General features: G+C 55.3%; 1 protein-coding gene across 1 annotated transcript in view; it reads right to left on the bottom strand.

The window, feature by feature from the left end:
• Window positions 1–15,937, bottom strand: part of MNT (MAX network transcriptional repressor) — a 28,837-nt gene extending 12,900 nt beyond the window's left edge. Inside the window, exons 1-4 of the mRNA XM_079324684.1 lie at window positions 15,369–15,937; window positions 5,132–5,654; window positions 3,021–3,062; window positions 2,261–2,372 (exon numbers count right to left, since the gene is read on the bottom strand). Coding sequence (XP_079180810.1) covers window positions 2,261–2,372; window positions 3,021–3,062; window positions 5,132–5,654; window positions 15,369–15,441 — 750 coding nt within the window. The 5' untranslated portion in view covers window positions 15,442–15,937. The remainder of the gene's footprint in view (window positions 1–2,260; window positions 2,373–3,020; window positions 3,063–5,131; window positions 5,655–15,368) is intronic.
• Between the last annotated feature and the right edge of the window lie 1,547 nt (window positions 15,938–17,484).

Raw genomic sequence — 17,484 nt, 5'->3', positions numbered from 1 at the left:
CTCGCACAGCAAACAGCATTTCATTCTCTATTTTTTTCCACATGGCTCCATGCACCTTACAAACTTGCCGGAGGTCTCCAGGTTTCCTCTGAGGTTCTGCAGGCAGGGAAGTGAAGAACAGGGCTGAGGTGGCTTGTGTAACAAACAGCCCTGGCTGGAGGTGTGTGCTGGGTCTGGACCCACCGGGACACCCTCCCAGCACGGCACAGCAGCCCACACTGCCTCCAGCTGAATCACCAGCTAAAGGGATTATTAACTTCCAGCTGCGCTGGGCCCCATTTCCTTTGTGCAACAGTGTGCTTAATTGCAAATTCTAATTTACTGTTGCAGAGCACAAGCCCAGGTCCAAGGATAAATTAACATGACAGCTCTATGGGAAGTTTGGAATTTAACTTTCTAACTTATCTGATTTGATGCAGATACAAATATTTAAATCCAGCCAAGGAACAAACAGCCTGTTTCTAAGAAGTTCCAGCTGGGAAGGGGGGAAGGAAGGATTTTGTAGGAAGGGAGGCTGCAACAATCAATGCCCTGTCACAGTGCCTGCAGGAGCAGAACGGCCGCTGCACAGAGCTTTGGCAGCACCCTGCTCCTCCCCTGGAGGCTCATTTGGGTTTGAGTTTTTTGGGCTTTTTTCCCCTTTAGTGAAAAACTACTTTGCTATCTGAGAGTAAGAGCTTTTACTTTTAAATCTCTTTTGTACAATTGCCCTGCTCTCTTTTCAAGGGAAACACTGAGCCTGGCACATGATCGGTGTCCATCCCCACACTGAGAGATGTTTTGTTGAAACAGATCAAACCAAAATTCAAGCTGCAATAAAAAAAAAAAATTTAAAGACAATCTTTGTTTCTGAGTGCTGAAATTTCAAATCAGGTCTATAATAATCTCGTTTTTTTTCAGGGAAATGTGCAGCACTCATGTTTTCAGCACAAGCAAATCCTGTGACTGAGTCGCAGCCGCCCGGCTCTGGCAGGATGTGGGACAGTCCCCGAGCAGCTGCCAGCGAGGAGGAGGAGGAGGAGGAGGAGGAGGAGGAGGAGGAGCAGGCGCTGGGGAGTGACAGAGCCAGCCCAGCACAGAGCCAGCCCGGCTGCCCAGGGAACTCTGCCACACCAGCCAGCCCCGGCTGCACCCTGCCACACCAGCCAGCCCGGCTGCCCAGGGAACTCTGCCACACCAGCCAGCCCAGCTGCACCCTGCCACACCAGCCAGCCCCTGTGCTCACCATGTGCTCCCTGTGCACGTGGGGTGGCCGCTGCTACGGCCCGAGGTCACCGTGACCTTCTCTGCCACGCCAGGGGCGTGTCCGGCTGCAGCCCGGCTGGCCGACGGCATGGACAGGGATGGACAGGGATGGACTGGGATGGAGAGCGCAGACAGGCACGGACGGCACGGACAGGCATGGAGAGCACGGACAGGCACGGACAGGGATGGACAGGGATGGACAGGCATGGACAGCCAGTCCTGGAGTGCACACTGACCCACAGACAGCCATGGAAGCCAGCTGGCCAGTCCCAGCCCAGGACTGCACACCGCAGACTGGCCATCACAGAGGTTCCCCCACAAACTACAACATCAGCCTTCCGAAATCCAAAGAAAGGTTCAGATCTTCTCTAAGGCCCATTACACTGTGATGCAACACCACCACCCAAAAACACTTTTTGGAGCAACACAGAGTGGCTGGGTACAGTCAGAATTTGCTCTGACCAAAGACTCTCTATTTGTACTATAAATGCAGCAACTCTTCCAGATTTCAGATTAATTTTAATTGCATCACATACTACTGATTTCACATTCACAGGGGACATCTACAACAACTTCTTTTGTGCTACCAATCACACTTTCACAAACATTAAACAAACAACCACTAACACTTATTTCCCTCCAGCTAGAAACACAACTGATTTTTACCCGTGTTTTTTCCCAGATTCACTCCTGGTGGTGCCCCAGCCACCTACAGCTTCACGCAGCAGCCTCAGATTCCAGGCTTTCCTTGCCTCCAAGCAAATGACTTGTACTCGCACATCCATGTCATATCTTTACAGAGATCTGTCTTTTGGTTAAGCAAACAGAAAACCTCCCCAAACTACACATATTCAAATTCACCTGAGCCTGGAAGGAGCAGCTGAAGCTCACCCAGCCTGGCTGTCTCTGCCCGCTCGCTGCCATCACCAGTGCTGCTGGGGATGCTCTGTGGAACCTCTGCAGGGTTTCTGTCCCTGTGCCCTGCCCAGCCCAGCCCCACGAGCGCTGCACACACCTGGATGTATCGCAAGGCACTCCTGAGGACGCTGAGGTTTGAGGTCTTCTTGTCATCCACGTTGGGGATGTTGCGCTTCAAGGTCTCAAAGCACTCTTTCAAATGTGCACGTCTAGAGAAAGCACAGGGGTGGTGAGCTGCCAGGAGACACAGCAGGAAGCAATTCCACAGAGGGGAGAGCTTAATGGGCCTCATTCCAGCAAAGCACCTACACCTGTGCACAGCAGCCCCCAGCACAGCGTGCTCATGGCTCAGCCAGCTCAGCCCAGCACAGATGTGTCAGGAACACTGGGCAGCCTTAAATTAAATATCCCATCTCACTGTGCTGGTGCTTTCGCTGTCACCATACTTCCAATTTAGCTAGTCAGGCTTTTAAGAGCCTTGGGTCAGAAAGTGATGTTTATTCTGTATTCACACTGTATACTGACCCCTGATTTGGGGTATTTTACTGTTTTAAATCAAAAGAGAGTCACACAGCTATGCACTGTTATTGCTTTGCAGGACTGGGGTGGTTGGGATGCAGTGGTGCAGTTAGACAGAACATATTGGGAAGCAAGAAATGCAGAATTGAGCTATATGAAAGCCAAGCAATACTGTAAGATTCAATAAAAGTCACAAAAAATTTTATTTAGGTTATCTGTTTAAAAACAAGCAAGCAAGCAAAAACCCACCAAAGCCAAACAAATATTGACAGACAATAGGCCAAATAAAAGGAGGGGAATTACAATTAAAAAACCCAAACCCCTGGCTTTCTACGCACCTGTTCTTCTCCAATTTATTATGTACTTCCCTGGTCCCAACCCTGTAACCCAAACAGAACAAAGATCAGCTCAGTGTCAGGTTGAAAACTCCTGCCTTGCACCTGTGCCTGCAACAGTGTCTGTATGTCAACATGCAAACGCAGCAGAGGTGTTCAGATATCACTGGTTTAACATTGAGTAAATAGATATTTCTGCCTGTACTGTTTCAAGATAAACTCCATGTGCATCAGATGAACTAAGCACTGTGCACATAATGCACACAAGATACAAACAGGTGTAATGTGTGTGTATACATGCAGCATGGCTACTACCAACAACAGGAAAAGACAAAGTATGAATTTTAAGCACTTGTACAGACCCAGAGAGCCCAGATTCTGCCCTGGCTCTGATCTGTGCCTACACTCCATGGGACAAGGTTTGGGCAGTTTCACATTCACGTGTATGGGATTGGGCAGACACTTCAACTGCTTTGGGTTCTCACTGTGCCTGAAACAACACAGCTGAGGATAAACAAGGAATGAAGCAATACAGGAATTCTCCAGTCACTGCTCAAGGGAAAACCAGAGCGAGATTCTGGTTTTGGGGTTTGAGTCCACCCACTCTCTGAATCAGAGGAATATTTTTAGGAAAAGCCAAACAAATACATGTTATCTCAGTTTTTCAGCTACAGAAGGGATAAGGTACATGAGCAGATGTGGAGATTTCAGGTATATTTCATTCACTGTGCAAAGTAATTATCTGCCTTTCACCGAAAATACAGGACATTGAGGTAATCATACTTAATAAACTGTCACAAATATTTGACAGTATTTTCCCATGAAACATTCACAGGCTGAAAAAGACATCTTTCCTGTGCTTATGGAGCAATTCTGGGGGATGCAGTGGTGATGCTGTGCTCCACACTGTCACCACAGCCCCCTTTCTCCCTGGGGCAAAGCTGAGCCTGACAGCACAGCAGCAGTTTGTGGGTGCACCTGCAGCCACCCCGCTGCCCACAGCCTGGGCAGACAAACCTGAGCAGCTTGCCCAGGTACCCTGTGCTGGCAGAACCCTCCTCCCCAGCTCCCTGAGCCCACACCACGCCAGTGACAGGGGGTGTTGGTCGTGCACAGGCTGGCAGACCCTTCCTGCAGATCCTAATCTCCTTAGAGGAATTACATGGCATTTTACTGAAGCCTTTACCTTCACAAACCCCTGTCTGCATTCCTTTCACTGCTTCTTTCCATGTATTTTGGGACTGCTCTATCCCAATGGACATTATGAACTTTTTTCTGCCCACTATGCATCTCTCCAGCCCCCACAGGACTCACACACCATCTCCAAATGCCAAAAGACATCCCCCTACTGTGGCAGCCAGCAGAACAGCCAGAGGGCCAGACAGCACAGCCAGCAGGGAAGACTGAACAGATCCAGGCCACTTATGCTGCAGGAAAACTGAGGGGCCAAAGGAAACAGGTAAAATTGCTGCAAAGAAGGGAATGGTTTGTTCTCCCAGTCCACAAGCAGTAATACCAGACTCCCTACTGGGACACTGTGGTCTGGAAACAACCATCTACAGAGAAGGCAGGGTCTCCACCAGCCAAAGTCCTTAAGAACCAGCCAGACAAGCATGAACCTGGAGCAACATCAGAGCCACAAGCCCTGTCAAAGGGTGAGGGCAGACTAAATACCTTTCAGCTGCTTCCAGCTGCAAGATTCTGAGCATGCAGGAGGCCTTCAGCACTTGCAGCACTGAGAAACTGGAACAGCAAGTAAGGTGATCTCTGTCCTCAGAACAACATCTCCCAGATCCCATTCCAGTTTTCAAGAAAGCTCCCACAAGCAGCAGTGCACTTTGATTTCCCTGACCAGCACAAGCAGAGATCGTTTGCCAAACATAACACCAGATACCACTTGAGATCAGACAGGCAGGGCTGGGACTTGCTTCCTAACACAGTTCTGGCCTGGAAAAAAATCCTTACACAGAATCTTAGAGCGTGGCGTGAGGGAGGTAGCACCAAGGTAAAAACCCCTGCTCTCAGCATTTAACATCCCCAGGCATTTCTGATCTGCCAGGCCTCTGCACGAGCTGCAGAGCCGCACGCCGCCCGGCCCCGCCGCACGCACTCACCCTCCGATTCTCTTCTTGAGCTCGATGGGCTTCATGTCGTCGGCGGGCGCCAGCTTGAGCGCGCCGAGCGGGGCCGGGTGCTGCAGCGGCGGCAGCGGCGGCACCACGCGGTGCTGCGAGATGGCCAGCACGGGCGCCGCGTACTGCGGCAGCTGCTGGGGGCTGCCCGCCGGGGGGCTGCCGGCTTTCCCGTCGGGCGGCGGCCGCTGGACGGCGGGCGCGTCCTTGGGGGCGCTGGCCGCGCTCAGCAGGGGCGGGTGGCGCTGCGCCGGCGGCGACAGCGCGGCCTGGGCCGCCCGCTGCGGGGAGCCGGCCACCACCGGGATGGGGATGACGGAGATGGGCGCGGGCAGCGGCGGCGGCGGCAGCGGCGGCGGGCCCGGCGGCGAGACGGGCACCGGCACTTCGCCGCGCGGCTCCTCGGGGCACAGCGCGCTGTTGGCCCGGGGCACGCTGGCCTTGCCCGCCTTCTTCTGCTCCTGCTCCCTCTCCAGGCACAGCTTCTCATGCTTCTCATTCTCCTCTGAAAGAGAAACGCGCACGGTGAGCGGTGCCGCTTCCCCGCTGGGCAGGGTAAAACGCCCCCAGTTAAAATACCCGGGGCTCTACACTGCCCTGAGTGAATCCCAGCCCGGCGGACTGCACTGATACACACACATCAGGCCACCTCTCTCCTGCTCTGGATTTTAACCAAGCTCTTAAACTTGGCTTTGATGTGTGGATGCCCCTATGTGTTTTTAAAACACCAGACAAAGTAAATGAAATCTGTGTGGCCCGACTAGCAAAATAAACCTCATCAAATGCAATCCAGCACTCTGGCTTTAATTGCGTGAACATGGCACGAACAAAATTTATTTATACAAGTCCTGTGGCGCCAGTGGCCCTGGCATCTAGACATTGCACAGTCTTAATCAAATATCTCCAAACCCACCATCCATGAGGCTCAGCAGATCTGCTCCTGACAACCCTCGAGGAGCTGCAACAAAGAGTGGTGCAGCAACCTCTTCACAGTAATATACAAACATTTGGAAAATAAAACCTTACTTTATCAAGGGAGGGATTAGGGGAAAGACATGAACAGTCGAGTGCTCTGTCTTATATAATCACCAATATCAGGTAATTCAGGGGAAGCTCTAAGAAACATCCCAACAGAGCCTCCCAGGAGAAGCTTGGGCTCGACTGAAACACTGAAGTCAGAATGCATATTTAGGATATTAAGGGTGTGTATATGGCCACCTGGAATTGCCAGGTTATGTTCAACCCCCCCAGTGATCTTCAAGAGTGCAGAAACTACAGACAGCAACAAAGGGAAGAGAACTCTTATTCCTGATTCTGAATGCCCTTTGGTACTTGTGACTGTACAGCAACATCAGCCCAGATTCAGCCAACACAATTTCTTGAAGTTCAGCTGCAGCAACAGCCCAAATACACCCCAACCTCCCCTAGGAGTGCCTGAGCCAGGCCAAGCAGCCAACAAGGTCAACACTGTCCTGAACCCACAGCTGCAGGAACCAGGCTCTGCACTGAGCACCAGGGCTGCAGCCCCAGCCTCCGAGCCTGCAGCACTCACAAAAGGACCACGTGCAATTCTGACATCAGGAAGGAGTTCACATCCACACTGAACTCCTCCCAGGGCTGCCTGAGACCCAACCCCAAAGTTTTCATTCAACTTCTGCAGCACAAGTAGGGGGTGAGTGAGCAAAAGATCTGACTGACTCCAAAACAGGAGGGAGGTTGCTTAAGCAGCTGAGCCTTAAAGCTGCATTTCTCTGTATTTTCTCAAAACATTTCAGGGTATTATCAACAGTTCCTTAAAGAAAGAAGCGAAGCCGCAGAGGATGGCAAAAGCCCCAGCAGGAATCCCCTGATGCAAACACAAATCTCAGCTACCGACAATTTCGGAGCGGTTCAGCTGAGCAGCGTTAATAACTAATAAAGAAAAACCCTTTGTCTGCAGATCTTTTGCTGCTGGTCGGCAGCCAGAGCCCAGGCAATGGCCCTGGCACAGGGTGTGTGAGGAAAGGCAGCCCAGGCAGCTGCTGACTCACGGTGCTCCCTGGGGACAGCCCGAGCAGCCAGGCACACACCTGGCAGTGCCCACTGCTGCCAGCAGCTCACTGCAGAGCCCAGAGCAGGCACAGGAGCCAGGAACGGGCCCTGCTGGGCTGGGCAGGACAGCTGCAGCTGCCCAGGGCTGACAGGGCCACAGCAGAGCAGAGCACCCGGCCAGGACAGCCCAAACCTGCCCAGCCCAGAGCGAGCCGGAGCTGCTGCGGAGCTCCCGCAACCAGCAACCCTCGTGGGCAAGGGGCAGAACAGGGAAGCCAGGTTAAAGCAGGTATTACTGCTCACAGGTGTTCATGAAAATGTCTCTGGAAGCAGGTGCAGCCCTTGGGCTGCTCACAACCTGCCAGCAAGGCCTTTGGTGTTGTTCCCTTGAGCTAAAGAGTTTATTTCGAGGATTTTTTTTAGCCAAAATCTAACACTGAAAAGCCACTGTCCTGTTGGGACAGCAAAGGACTGGAGGGGCCTGAGCCACCTCTTTGGGCAGAAACCTTTGCACAGGGTGCTGAAGATCTGTCTCCTGCTCGCTTTGCACTCACAGCCTGCACGCAAACCAAAGACACCCTTTGAAGAAAGCCCCCCAAACTCTTTGTTTTCCCACAGGAAGGAAGCTCACCCATGTTTGGTCACAGACACAGTTCAAGGATGGGTGATCAGACACATGCAAGGTGCATTCCTTGAGCCCCACTCAGCACAGGAACTCCTGCAGCCCATACACAAGGCTCAGGGCATCCCTTGGACAAGCTATCAAAATTATGTGTAATTTCCACTTCTTCACACTCTTACCAAGGGGACTGAGGACAGAACAAACCATGGGAATGAGCCCGTCCTGAGAACCCCAGGGGGTCTGAACCAAGCATGAGGAGTCCTGGAATCCCACCCTGCCCACACCACTCTGCTTGCCAGCAGGTTCACATGGTGAGAGCAGGCAGTTCTGGCCATGCCACCAGGCAGTGACAGCAGCACCAGCAGCAATGGGACACAACAGCAAATCCTGTCCTGGGAGCACACACCAACAGGGTCAGCACCCTGCCCAGTGGCCTGGTGCTATTTTAGGGCCTCGATACTCCAGGAGTAGACAGCACCAGGCACTCTTTGTTACCTAATAATCTGATGTGTTTAAATATATCCCTTGCTCTTGCCTGCCCTGGAAATGGCACCCATCTGTCACAGTGTGCCAGGGAGCAGCAGGCAGGGCCCTCGTGCCTGGGCTGCAGCAGCCAGGGCACAGCCCAAGCCTCCAGAACCCTGCTGCAAGAGCAGCTGAAGGGATGGCAGTGCCCCTGAATGCTCCTGCTCTGCCCTGGGACACTGTCAGTACCAAGGGTTTATTGAGGGCGCCTTTGCACAGCCAAGCATCCTAACCCTTTGTGTGCTCACTGGAGAACATCCCTAACTCCAGCAACAGTGAGGCAGCTCTGTGCTGTCACTTCTGAATGGTCTGAAGCGTTTTTCTGAATCATTCAGCGCTCCTGGGAGCTTATCCTGCACGCCCTGAGCTGCTCCAGCCCCGGGTGTCACTCACTGGATACGCAGGAGTGGCTCCAGGCTCCCACCAGCAAAGTGCTCCAGGTATTTACCAGTCCTGAGGCTGCCCTGGAGGGGGACACTCATGCCAAGAGGAAGGGCAGGCTGGAGCCTGGAGGCTGGTTTCTGTTTCTGCAGGTCCCTGGCTCTACAGGGCAGAACCAGGAAGGGGGAGATAAGAACAGTCAGCAGAAGCAGAGCCCAGCAAAGCTCAGCATAGCCAAGCAAGCTCTGAGTCACAGCAAATGCTGCTGACACCAGAGGCTGCAGCACACAGCCACGGGCACTTCCAGACCCAGAACAAGCCTGCAGGACTGAGAGCCCTCTGAAATCAGGACCCTTTCCTCACTCCCTCCGAATTCTGGCTGACAACAGCACAAGCCCCACTTTTCTCTCCCATCTTAGTTTAAAGTGCAGTTTGGTTCCATCCCTTGGCACTGTTGTTTCTTCACCATTAACACAGCAGACCAAGACATGGCACTGCTTCCCAAAGCCCCTGAGCCCCTGGCCATGCCCTCAGTGTGCAGCTGGCCCCTGGTGACACTTCCCCTGCTGCTCCCAGTGCTGTGCTCAGACTGCAGCCTGACACAAACAGTCCCACGTGTGTCCTCACACACTCTGTCACCAGCACCTCAAACAAACTGTGTTTTAGGAGCACACTGTTCACAAAGGATCCTGAAGAGCTTCACAACTAGAACTGAGGAGCTCACAATACACTCCAGAGAAGCGGGAGCTAAGCCAGCCTGCCTGGGGCTGCTTTCAGGGGCTCAGAGACCCCCACCCCAGCTGACACTCTCCCTCTTGAGTGACCTGCACTGCCACTGCTGCCACACACTCTCACCCCACCTGCACACTGTCACCATTCACTGCTAACAGCTACAATACTCAGATCTCCACTTTCTCAGCCAGAGAATGATGACACCTTTATGTGATGTCTCTAAAGGCAAAGGAAAATCATGTGAACTACTCCTTAGCACCAACCAGTATAGACCATCAGTGAAACCAGTGACCTCGATATGCAAACCTGAAATCAATTAAGAGAAATGAAAAGGTGATCCTCCTGCCTGATAAAATCAAGGGAGCACAATACACTTTATTAGTGCTTTATGAAGACACATAGCTTACAAGGAAGCATTTACTTTCAACAAAACCATCTCAGCTTCTGGAACACAGCAGGGGAACACCCTCAAGAAATCTTGAAGTAGTTCATCTCCCAAGCCCCAAAGAAGAATCAACAATACCTAAATAAATACCTGGCAGACATTTCTAAAAACAGCTTCTCCAGTCTCTACAGATAATTTACATTGTGCTTTAATACGCTATTCCAGTGCTTAAATGAAACCCTGCATCAGCTGCAGAGTAATTTTAGCTGCATTTTAGTTACAACTAACTCTTTGTGAACAGAAGAAAGAAATAAAGGTTGAGGATTTAGCAGCACTAGAAAGGAAAACAGATCACGACTGTTAAAAAAATAAAGCCATCATGGAGAGCCTCATGTATACAGTGCAGAAAGCCCAGGACAATCGTGTCCCCAGGATGCCAAGTGTGCCCTGTCACAGCTGCAGCACTGCAGCCTGGAGGGAAGGAGGGATGGACAATCCTGCTGTACCCTTCTGGGCCATTTGGGATAAAGAGCAGGACAGCACTGGCTCTGACAGGCCATGGGCACCAATGCCACATGCTGACTGCTGCCCATCCAGGGAGCTTCACTTGGCAGCCAGGGAGGTGAGCTGACCTACACAGGATGGACCTGTGCTTTTCCACCAGGCATCAGTGTGTTGAAGAGACAGGGAGACAAAATGCACTCTGATAAAAAGCATGTGTGAGTGTGTGTTACACAGGCAGCACAGTGTGAGTGTGTGTTACACAGCCCAGCACAGTGTGAGTGTGTGTGTTACACAGGCAGCACAGTGTGTGTGTGTGTTACACAGCCCAGCACAGTGTGTGTGTGTTACAGTGCCCAGCACAGTGTGAGTGTGTGTTACACAGCCCAGCACAGTGTGTGTGTGTGTTACACAGCCCAGCACAGTGTGTGTGTGTGTGTTACACAGCCCAGCACAGTGTGAGTGTGTGTGTTACACAGGCAGCACAGTGTGTGTGTGTGTTACACAGGCAGCACAGTGTGTGTGTGTGTTACAGTGCCCAGCACAGTGTGTGTGTGTGTGTTACACAGCCCAGCACAGTGTGTGTGTGTTACACAGCCCAGCACAGTGTGTGTGTGTGTTACACAGGCAGCACAGTGTGTGTGTGTGTGTGTTACACAGCCCAGCACCGTGTGTGTGTGTGTGTTACACAGGCAGCACAGTGTGTGTGTGTGTGTTACAGTGCCCAGCACAGTGTGTGTGTGTGTTACACAGCCCAGCACAGTGTGAGTGTGTGTGTGTTACACAGGCAGCACAGTGTGTGTGTGTGTGTTACACAGCCCAGCACAGTGTGTGTGTGTGTGTGTGTTACACAGCCCAGCACAGTGTGTGTGTGTGTGTGTTACACAGGCAGCACAGTGTGTGTGTGTGTGTTACACAGCCCAGCACAGTGTGTGTGTGTTACACAGCCCAGCACAGTGTGTGTGTGTGTGTGTTACACAGGCAGCACAGTGTGTGTGTGTGTGTTACACAGCCCAGCACAGTGTGTGTGTGTGTGTGTGTGTGTGTTACACAGGCAGCACAGTGTGTGTGTGTGTTACACAGCCCAGCACAGTGTGTGTGTGTGTTACACAGGCAGCACAGTGTGTGTGTGTGTGTTACACAGCCCAGCACAGTGTGTGTGTGTTACACAGCCCAGCACTGTGTGTGTGTGTGTTACACAGGCAGCACAGTGTGTGTGTGTGTGTGTTACACAGGCAGCACAGTGTGTGTGTGTGTGTTACACAGCCCAGCACAGTGTGTGTGTGTGTGTGTGTGTGTGTTACACAGGCAGCACAGTGTGTGTGTGTGTTACACAGCCCAGCACTGTGTGTGTGTGTGTGTTACACAGGCAGCACAGTGTGTGTGTGTGTGTGTTACACAGGCAGCACAGTGTGTGTGTGTTACACAGCCCAGCACTGTGTGTGTGTGTGTTACACAGGCAGCACAGTGTGTGTGTGTGTGTGTTACACAGGCAGCACAGTGTGTGTGTGTGTTACACAGCCCAGCACAGTGTGTGTGTGTGTGTGTTACACAGGCAGCACAGTGTGTGTGTGTGTTACACAGCCCAGCACAGTGTGAGTGTGTGTTACACAGGCAGCACAGTGTGTGTGTGAGTTACACAGCTCAGCACAGTGTGTGTGTGTGTGTGTTACACAGGCAGCACAGTGTGTGTGTGTGTTACACAGCCCAGCACCGTGTGTGTGTGTGTGTGTGTGTGTGTGTTACACAGGCAGCACAGTGTGTGTGTGTGTTACACAGCCCAGCACAGTGTGTGTGTGTGTTACACAGGCAGCACAGTGTGTGTGTGAGTTACACAGCTCAGCACAGTGTGTGTGTGTGTGTTACACAGCCCAGCAGTGTGTGTGTGTGTTACACAGCCCAGCACAGTGTGAGTGTGTGTGTTACACAGCCCAGCACAGTGTGTGTGTGTGTGTTACACAGGCAGCACAGTGTGTGTGTGTGTTACACAGCCCAGCACAGTGTGTGTGTGTGTGTGTGTGTGTTACACAGGCAGCACAGTGTGTGTGTGTGTGTGTGTGTGTGTGTTACACAGGCAGCACAGTGTGTGTGTGTGTGTTACAGTGCCCAGCACAGTGTGTGTGTGTTACAGTGCCCAGCACAGTGTGTGTGTTACAGTGCCCAGCACAGTGTGTGTGTGTGTGTTACAGTGCCCAGCACAGTGTGTGTGTGTGTTACACTGCCAGCACACACGTGCTCCTGTGTTACACAGCCAGCAAGGGAGCACAGACAGGTGAAATGAGTTCAGTGAGTCATGGCAAAACTGGATCTGGCAGATAACAGCCTTCCTGTTAGGTAAGCATGTTTGCTCCAGGTAACATTCTTTGATCCTGTGATGAGAACAAGGGCTCACTGCTGCACCATCCTCACAGGGCTGTGCCAGCAGTTCTTTCCACAGGGTGTACATTCTAGCCAGCTTTCTTCTCAAGGAAATGAAAGGCAATGCACCCTCTAGAACCCCTTCTCCATACTTGAGAGAGAGGGAAGAATCAAGAGTATCTGTCCATCAAATCAGGGAGTCACCACCATCACCTGAACTGGCTGCACCAAGGCAGCCATCCCTGCAATCCCACGACAAAGTGTAATTGTCAGGATAAGCACGGCACTATGGCACTGCTGTCCTCAGAACTGCAGAGCAGCCCTCCTGCACCTGGAGGTCTCTGGAAATAGATAAACTCACACTGTGTTGTGAGGTGCTTTAACCCCCCCAAAAGAATGCCAGGTGGGCGTGCTGCCTGCACAGCCAGCGAGGCCAAGGCCACACGTCCCCAGAGACACCCAGGACCTGTGTGTGCACCCTGCAGAGACCAGCGCGGCCAAAACCCCCACTGGGTTTCTGGAGATGCATCCCAACATCACAGTGATGAGATCTGCTGAAGGACAACAGTGAGAGACCACACTGAGCACAGCACTGAGCACAGCACCCAGCCACACGAGCTGGCTCTGAGCAGGCTCTCCTCCTCACCCACTGGCACAAGGAAGGTGGCATCCCAGCCAAAGGAAACCTTTCTGGCCACCACACACCATTATCACTCCCAGGCAATTAGCCATGCCCAAATGGCAGGTAAGTGAGATGGAAAAGCCCAGAACTGTGCTTGCTGCAGGGTCACTGCCTGTGCTGGCACCACTCAGGAAAGAAGTGGTGTGAATGAACTCTGCAGCATCCAGAGAAGCAAACACAAGCTGGACAGTCACAGACGAGTATCTGTGGGAAAAACCCTAAGAAAACAAGTATCAGTTACTTGCAATTATAAAGGAATTTGTTTTTCTTAGATCATGAAATATTCCTGGATTAACCTAAATTCAAAGAAATCAGCACCCTCTAATCCAAGTCAAATGTCTCTGGAGCTTGCACGTAACAGACAGAGAAAGGACTGCAGGCTATGGGTTCGTGCCCATGTAAATAAGTGTTTACATGCCTGGGAGGCACATGCTTACAACAAGAGGGTTACAACAGCAAGCACTGCTGTCAGCTGCAGACCCAGCAGCCCTTAGACAAGTTCAGTATATATTTTTTAATGCTGCACCCAAAATGAATTGATTTTCAGGCCATACTAGACGCCTGGAGTTCCACAGTGTAACTGGGGGTATATCAAAGACCATAACACTTTTCAGAACACAAGATTTCCAGGGGGAGGAGAGGAAGAAGGCAAGGCAAGGAAGCCAAGGCAGTCCTACTGTTCTTACTCATTACTCCCCAGTGTTTCCCAGCTGTTCCTGCTCTGCCCTCCCCTGACATGTTCCTGCCACCCAAAGGTCGCTGCAGGGCTCCTCCCTGCCGTGCCACAGGCTTCCTGGTGTTCTCACTTCCCTGAAGTGGCCACGTTTGCACTGAGGCTGGTCCCGCAGGCAGCCCAGGTGCAGGTGTCTGTGCAGGTGACGGTGCCCCCAGAGCAGCTCCGGCTTTGTGCAACACCACATCCCCACAGACCCCTGAGAGCTGCTCCTGGGGCTGAGGAACCTGCAGCATGTCTTGGCTTGGCTGTGTCACCCTGCTCAGGGGCTGTCCAGCACAGGGCAGGTCCCTCCTGCTCCCCTGTGCCCCACACCAGTCACGGTTTGTCGGAGATGCTGCCGGGGCAGCGGAGGTTCTCCCGCAGCAGCAGCAGACGAGCCCGGCAGCCCGCAGAGGGGGAGCCCCGGTGTTTCACTGCTGCACCCGGAGCCGGTATCGGCACACGGGCCTGTCACGGCCTGGGAAGCAGCCCCGGAGCTGTCACCGGGCGGCCCCCGCCATCTCCACGGCCTGGGGGGAGCTCCGGGCTCGGAATCCTCCGGCCTCGCGCGGCCCCTCATGCCCGCATCCCCCGTCTGCTGCGTGACTCATCACCGACACAATGGGCGGCGGCACAAAGCGCCGCTGCCGCCGCTCCGCCCGATCCCCGCGCCGGGGCCGCGGCGGGAGCGGGGCGGGCGCCGCGGTGCTGCAGCCAGGCGAGGGCGGCTGTCCCGCCGCGCCCGGCGCTGCCCCCGGGGCACGGCTGGCCGCTCCCGGAGCGCCGGGGCCGCCGCAGCGGCGGAGCGGCGGAGCGGCGCGGGCCCGGGCGGGGGCGGCTCCCGGCGGGCGGCACCGCGGGGATCCCGGCCCCTCCCGCGCCCCGGGCGGCTCCCGCAGCCCCCGAGCGGCAGCGGGGCGGGCCCGCGCGCACGTGGTGGCGGGCGGGGCCGAGCGAGTGACGCGCCAGGCCCCGCCCTCCCGCCGGCCGGGGACACGCAGCGCGCGGGGCGGGGGCGGCGGCGCCCCCGGCGGGAGCGGGGCCCGGCCGGGGCAGGGGCGGCCCCGCCCGCGCGGAGCCGCCGCCGCGCTGCCCCGAGTCCCCCCCGTGCCCTGACACCGCCCCGCCCGCCCCGAGCGTCCCCGGGCCGGATCCCGCCGGCAGCGCAAAGCCCGCGCCCGTGTGCCCCCCCCCTCCCAGCGCTCCCCGGTGGCAGTGCCCGTGTCGCCCCGGCCGGCCGCGGCTGTCAGGCGCGGCCCCGCGAGGCGCGGGCGGACGGTCACTCACCACGTGCGGTCTGCTGCTGTTGTGCCTGCCACTCCAGGAACCGCGCCGCCTCCAGCAGCGTCTCGATGCTCATGGCGCGGGCCCGGCCGCCGCCGCCGCCGCCGCCGCCCGGAGCGCGGGCCCGCCCCGCCCGCGCCGCCCCGGGCTCGCCCCGCCGGCCGCAGCGCTGGCGACAAGATGGCGGGTGGCAACAGAAACACAACAGGCGGGCGCTGGCGCGGCCCCGCTACTACGCGGCGGGCGGCGCCAAGACGCGGAGTGGAGCGCGGGGCGCCGCCCGGACGGGACGGGCCGCGGCGGGCCGCGACGGGCGGTCCGTCCGGGGACGCGCGGGCACGGCCCCGAAGCCCCGCCGGCCGCTCGGAGCGGGCGCGGCCCGGCCCGGCCCCGGGGCGGCCGGTGAGGCGCGAGACGCGGCGGCGGCCGGTCCGGTCCGGCGGCGGCGCGATCCGGGCGCCGCGTTTTGCGGGCGGCGCTCCCCCCGCAGTGCGCTCGCGGCCCGGGGCGCGCTGTCAGCGCGCGCGAGCCAATGGGCGCGCAGCACAACACGCGTGCTGCCCTCCACATGGGCGCCCCGCGCCGCCGCGCGCCTTAAAGGGGCCGCGCCCGCCGCGCCCCGCGCACGTGCGGGCCCGCCGCCCCCGGCGGGGCTTCCCCCGCCCGCACCCACGGAACCGAGCCCAACCCGCCCGGCACCGCGGCCTGCGCCCGGCCCGCTCTGCCCCCGCGGGGCTCCCATCCCCGCAGAACCTCCCTGAGCGCCCCGGGTCGCAGGCTGCGGGTGCGGGTGGCTGCACGGGAAAACCGAACCCTTTTTATGGATAAAAGCACGGAAAAGAGGGAATCCGTGCGAAACGGTCAGCAACGCAGTGCCTGCCTCCCGGGAAACACCTCACACTGCGGCTTGTCACGTAACCTACGGTTAACGTGAGCAACGCTTTCCTTTATACGGCGCCTTTGTCAGTAGCTTGCAAAATTAAATTGAACTTCAATTATCCACGAGGAAATTTTCCATTCTAAGTATCTACCTCTGACCGACTTCTGGTTTTTAGCTGGGAAAATGTACTGAAGTAAAGTGAAAATAAACTGTTTAGAAAACCCAGTGCTTCTCATAGAAGGAATGGGATTTTAAAAAAAAAAATAAACACCAAAAAACCCACCAAAAAAGACCCAACAGCTTTTCATATGAGAATTTTCATTCTACCTACAATCATTAAGGAATTGGCCACTGAAGGGGGCAATCCCAAACGCTGTACTGGTTTGTGGAGCTTGGGGCTGGCTCCAAAGGTGCTTCTGTTTCCCAGAGCCCGTGCTGGGCGCTCAGGGCCATGTCTGGCCCTTGCTCAGCCTGTGGCTGCTTGGCCTCATGCACTGCACGTCCATCTGATCCTTCTCTGCAAATGCAAGGAGTCATTTCCTCCTGGGCTTTGCCATGAACGCATCCCTGTATTATCAGAACTCCTCACAGCAGTAATGAGGGTGGTGTCATCACACATGGGCAGAAGAGGTAGATAAAATACAGATTTTTTACAGTAGATGAAGTCTGGCCAGAAGAACTCACCTGGGGTACTTTTGGGCAGGGGTAGCTCATGGAGGGACCAGGCCATTTCTCATGGAACGTTTCAGCTGCTTTCCAGCCATCTCTGCCAGCAGCCTCGCCATCCTCCCGGCTCCCGCAACGAGCGGGGGAGTCTCCCCAGCAGGAACGCCTTCAGGAGGCAGCCCAGCTCCCCGGGGCAGCCCGGGCTGTGTGCTGGGCTCAGCCTGTGTGCCAGCAGCAGCACAGAGCTCACACAGTGAACCTGGCCTCGGGCAGCTCGGTAAGAGCTGCTCCAGGTGCAGCACAGGGTGACTCAATCTGACATCTCGAGTTCCTCCCTTTGTAGCCTGGATGTGCTCCGGTATTTTGCATGGTTCCAAACCCGGGTTGTCTGATCCCAGCAGAGGAGCTGAGGATGGCCCAGCAGCCTCCAAACAGAGCTGGAGAGCAGCAGAGAGCCCTGGCGGGACACACAGCTGGGGCTGGCTGTGCTGGGCTGTGCCTGCAGGACTGTCACTCTGTCACTCTGCAGGGCTCAGGTGCCTTCTGGCAGAGGGAGCACGCAGCAGGAACAAG

Source organism: Erithacus rubecula (genome assembly GCF_903797595.1).
Source record: "Erithacus rubecula genome assembly, chromosome: 22".
Lineage (NCBI taxonomy): Eukaryota > Metazoa > Chordata > Aves > Passeriformes > Muscicapidae > Erithacus > Erithacus rubecula.
This window is presented reverse-complemented; position numbering and strand designations above follow the sequence as displayed.